Source organism: Lactuca serriola, chromosome 9, assembly GCF_051521515.1.
Source record: "Lactuca serriola cultivar US96UC23 chromosome 9, Lser_US96UC23_V15, whole genome shotgun sequence".
Taxonomy (NCBI): domain Eukaryota; kingdom Viridiplantae; phylum Streptophyta; class Magnoliopsida; order Asterales; family Asteraceae; genus Lactuca; species Lactuca serriola.
In genome coordinates this window covers 63,748,030-63,752,854 of record NC_136416.1, presented here as the reverse complement: position 1 = coordinate 63,752,854, position 4,825 = coordinate 63,748,030, and the positions used below count along the sequence as shown (strand labels likewise).

Below are 4,825 nucleotides of genomic sequence, written 5' to 3'. Positions count from 1 at the left end.
TAGAATGTTTTGATGGTTCTACTCTTGCTTGGTGGATACTTGTAGAGAACTCTTGCTTTAGAGTTTTATGCTACACTTCATTAACTTCTAACCTCCCATGAGGATCAAAGTCTTCAAAGATTGTTATACTTTCCCTTCTATGGTTTTTTTAATCTTTTTAACTCTTGCAAAATGATCATTGATAGATAAAATAGTTTTAGTTTTATTCATCATTTTTGAATAAAAACCCAACAGTTAATGCATAATTAAACAAAATTAAACAAAATTTCATAGTTAAATAATCATAATTTTGAATCAATTATTTTCAATAAATTATAAAGTAAGATAGAAACACAGTCATTTCTAAAATGACCAAAATGAGAAATATTGTATTAACAAAAGACCGTAATTTGATAGAAATCCACAAAATTACCAAACTTCACTAAATAGAATTCGCCAAACTACTTTTATGGAATAACCTACCCGATTATATAAATCCATAACATCAACTCCTCAACATAAAAACCATAAAGCGCCCCACCAAAAAAAAAGTAATGTAAAAATCTAATTGGTTTAAAAGTCTATGACTAACAGGGATCATTACTTTTCCTGTTTCACAACCAAAAGTGGTTTTGGTAGTACACAAATGGTCCCTGTTAGTCGAAAGTAACAAAAATGATACGTAACATTTCAAAGTTAACATGTGCTTTTAATAGTTAACTAAAATAGGACATGTTTGTCAAATTTTACATAAATAGTCCCTATTTTTAAAGATGCTCTAAAAAATAAGACAAATAATATTTATGAACAAAAGATAATGTACATTGCCATTATAAACTATTTTTCTTAAAAAAAACCACAAAAAAAAAACAGGTCTCTATTTTACATTAACAAATGATGGAATCCCAACTTATAGCATTGTAATTTGATAAATTACGAAATTGGTCCTTGTTTTAAATTTTTTATAGAAAGTGTCCCTCTTTCAAAGTATATTGTTATTTCATTTAAAGGAATGATCCATGTTTTTGAACAAAAATTACATGAGTCGTCCCTTTTAAAATTTTAGACATGAGATTGGTAATATAAAAAATAACCTATTATTCCACCTTTATATGTAATTTTGTTATGAAATACAGAAATTGATAACATGCTTACATCCATAGGCAATGTCATTGCCTTTCTGTTAGTCTCCATATGAACCTGATACAAATACGAGAATTAAAAACCAAAGTATAATACTTGAAAGTAATTCAGTTTCATTACTTCTATTATTTGTTAAAACACCAAAATACCCCATTGGATTAAGGTACATTTTTTATATATTTTTTCTTGCGCATAAATTAACATTATACTTATTCATTTTAATAAAAAAAACTACTTATTTATCCGTAGTTGTAATCATCAAAGGGAGAGCTTTCCTTTCCTTGCTTGACCTTTTTTTCTTCTTTTTCTCAAACTGAAGTTGTTTTGTTTTAATAATGGAATGTGAACTTCTAAATTGTTGGAATGCTGCTCTCTTGACAAACAAAAAAATTTATCTTCAACCCTCTCTGATAAAATGTATATTTTGACTGTTTAGTTTTTATTGTTGTTAATTATTATCATGTTGTAGATGAATGATATTTTAGACATTACCATTGATGATGTTTAAAAAGTGTATATATAATATTTTGATATTTAAGAAAGACATATATGATATTTTGATTAATGTTTAAAAAAGACATAAATGATATTTTAAAATTTTATAAAGGATAAATATGATATTTAGAAATTAAGTTGGATAAATATAATATAATATTTTAATATTTAAAAATGATATATATATATTAAATCCTCTCTACTTTATATGGGCCAAATAACGGGTCTTCCTCGTGGGCTAAACGCCTAAACCCTTATAAAACATAACAAACGCCTCTCCCCCCGCTTCCATCGTTCGAAGGCTCTTGCATCTCTCTCTCTCTCTCTCTCTCTCTCTCTCTCTCTCTCTCTCTCTCTCGATTCAGGTTATGTTCTCTCCATGCATGTTCAGACGACGATATATTTGTTCTGTCTCGTACGATTTATGATATTGATTTCTCTGCATTATTTTCTTCTCTGTCGTCTGATATGTGCACGAGTTTAGAATTAAGCATCTGCTAATCAAAATTTTGGGGGCAAGTTGAAGATTTTGACCGGCAGATGATTACACATAATTCTTTTTATGTTTCTTTGATCAACATCACTAACATCTTTTTCAAAAAAAGTAAACCATGAAAAACCATGCACTTTCATCGCTTTCTTGAGAAAAAGACAATCTAACTGAAGAAGTATTCCTTTGTCTGGAAAAAGGAAGAGGAAGACAAGTGATACTTAGTTTTTGTGTAATTAATTATACTATAGATGATGTATTTTAGACAAGTTGGGTTAAAACTTGCGTTAAATTCAGACTTATTTTTCAGTATAAGAAACTATTTTTGTTTATCTATTTCTAAACAACTTGTGTTAATAAACTTTTGTTATGTTGTACTAATAATTTTAACATTGGTTTTATTCTAACTTTAACCAAACCAAATGCAAACAGCTTGTCCAGCAAGAAGTTTCAAGTAAACGGGATGAGGTCATTGATGGATATTAGGGATCGGGTATTTTAGTTCTCTTTATATGTGTATTAAGTTTGCTTGATATTTTTAATCTGGTTTTTATTGTTGTAGTTAATTATTTTCATGGGCATCTGTTTTATACATTCATCAAATCAAATAACTGTTCTGTTTCAATTGCCGACTAATACTTCATTTTGGCTGTTAAGGCATAACATCTGATGGGTAATAGCATAAAATTTGAATTTGTTTCTAATCATAATATTAGGATTCTACCAGCTAAATGCCTTAGGGAATCCTAATTAAGAATTAGTATTAAAATTATGGAATACATGGAATGAACTCCTGATAAGTATTTTTAAATCTGCAAGTATAAGAATAGCTACGCTATAAACATGAAATTCGAACTTGATAATATTTTGCTTAGCTTTATTAGAAAGTTTCTATGTCTTGCTACTAGCAACCATTCTTTTCTTAAAACCAAAAGAGCTTCAAGGTTGCTGAGTAATTGTAAATTTGTAATAGTGTATGGGTTAGTATTTGAAGTGTTGAGGCCTGACTATAATGTAACCACCTGCTGTTATGATATTAAGTGAAGTGAGTAGGTTGTTTTTCTAGATATCTATAATTATTGTTGGTCAACTTGTTAGGATTTCTCCATGCGACAAAAAACATGGGATGTGTAAGAATTAATTTTTCTGATCAAGATCAGGGATATGTAAGTTAGAAAAGCTAATATTTCATTCTTATTGTATTTGATGGATTATATAATATGTTGGAGGATGTATTATTTACTAGTCCTATTGTCTTCTCTGCTGATCACGTCATTGTAGCTTTGAATATTTTGTTTTAGTATTCTTTATATCTATCTGATTATTTATTGTTTATCTAGACCAATGAAAGAGTTGCGACGCTGAATGAGACAATCAAGAATTTTGATGAAAAAATTGCTGAATATAAGACGCAATTACAAGGAGCAGGTTTTCCTGTGGAAACCTTTGCTATTAAAGGTCGGCAAATTAAGTTAATACAAGAGAAAAAATGGTATGTTTCTTCATACAACATGAATAAAACTTTCTGTTGCAAAGATACTTGTTAGGCTTGATTTATGTTGTTAGGCATTAATTAACAACCTTCACTTGTTCTTGTCAGGTATCAAAAAGAGTGTGACAAGCTAAACAGCCAAGTTCTTGATATAAACCGCCTCATATTTGCTTCAGAGGCTTTCCAGCATGCTCAACAAATGGCAAGTTTCACAAATTTAAAATAATTACGTTTATTGCACTTGAATTTTAATTCTGCATGAAATAGTGGTTTCTAGGGACAGATTTTTCATAAACTTGTTTTTAGTCAAATGCCCTTGTTTTTTATTTAAAGACAACATCTTTCTGCTGTCAAATATCCCTGTTTTTTTTTTGTTTTCCAGGTATCAGATCTGGAAGCTGCACGTACAGAGTTGAATGCAATGACAAACAATTTGCCACATAACATGAAGGGATTGGTTGATGCTAGCAATGTGTTAATAGAGTCTCTTATTCAAGGTCACACCGTGCCTGATGCTAGCAATGAGATACTGGAGTCTTTAATTCAAGGTCACGGCCACCCCCCCATCCTGCCTGATGACTGTATGGGCAGGCTTGGCACCTTCAAATCTCAAACAAAAAAATGAAACCTGATTTCATTTGAATGAGCTATATTATCCTACATTCTACATGTTTCATGAAATGGCATGCTACACTCTAAGTATGAATATCTTATCTCCGATGATGATGATGATGTGTGTGTGTGTTTTTTTTTTGTTTGATGCGTTACAACAAGGGCTCAAAAACTTTCATTAAATGTTGCTTTATATTTCTAATTATTATCGTTATGCTATGTCGATAACAGAATCCTTATATTGCTTATGAAAATAAAGGAACAAAATACCTATCTTTTTGAAGGGACAATTATTTGTGAAGAAGATTGCAGGAAAATGATCCATGAACACACAATCATTTCGATTATCAACCAATTGAATTTAAGCTGCTTACATCATTGTCTTCCAACTTCTCCTTCCTCTTCTTCCTATTTTTCTTCATTTTTTTGACAATTTCTTCAGGCTTTGAAGAAGATGCTGAAGGATTAGTATTGGTTTCATTACTTAACATTGCTTTGTCAAAGACTTTGAAGCTTAGGTCATTATCAGCATCATCATTGGTGCTGGGAAAGATTGGGGTAGAATCAGGCATCATCATTGAGGCCACCACCATGCAGCTGATTTTTGTGAACAA

At 30.4% G+C, this 4,825-nt stretch overlaps 1 protein-coding gene across 2 annotated transcripts; it reads left to right on the top strand.

The window, feature by feature from the left end:
* The first annotated feature begins 1,919 nt into the window (after positions 1–1,919).
* Positions 1,920–4,491, top strand: LOC145075259 (vacuolar protein sorting-associated protein 60.1-like). Of its 2 annotated transcripts, XM_079021559.1 has the most exons (5): positions 1,920–1,982; positions 2,540–2,600; positions 3,448–3,599; positions 3,708–3,801; positions 3,982–4,491. In XM_079021559.1, the coding sequence occupies exons 2-5, from the start codon at positions 2,571–2,573 to the stop codon at positions 4,222–4,224; spliced, it is 519 nt and encodes a 172-aa protein (XP_078877685.1). In that variant the 5' UTR covers positions 1,920–1,982; positions 2,540–2,570; the 3' UTR covers positions 4,225–4,491. The 2 variants fall into 2 exon arrangements, with proteins under 2 accessions (XP_078877685.1, XP_078877686.1); XM_079021560.1 differs by lacking the exon at positions 1,920–1,982 and having other exon boundaries at positions 2,105–2,600.
* The last annotated feature ends 334 nt before the right edge of the window (positions 4,492–4,825 follow it).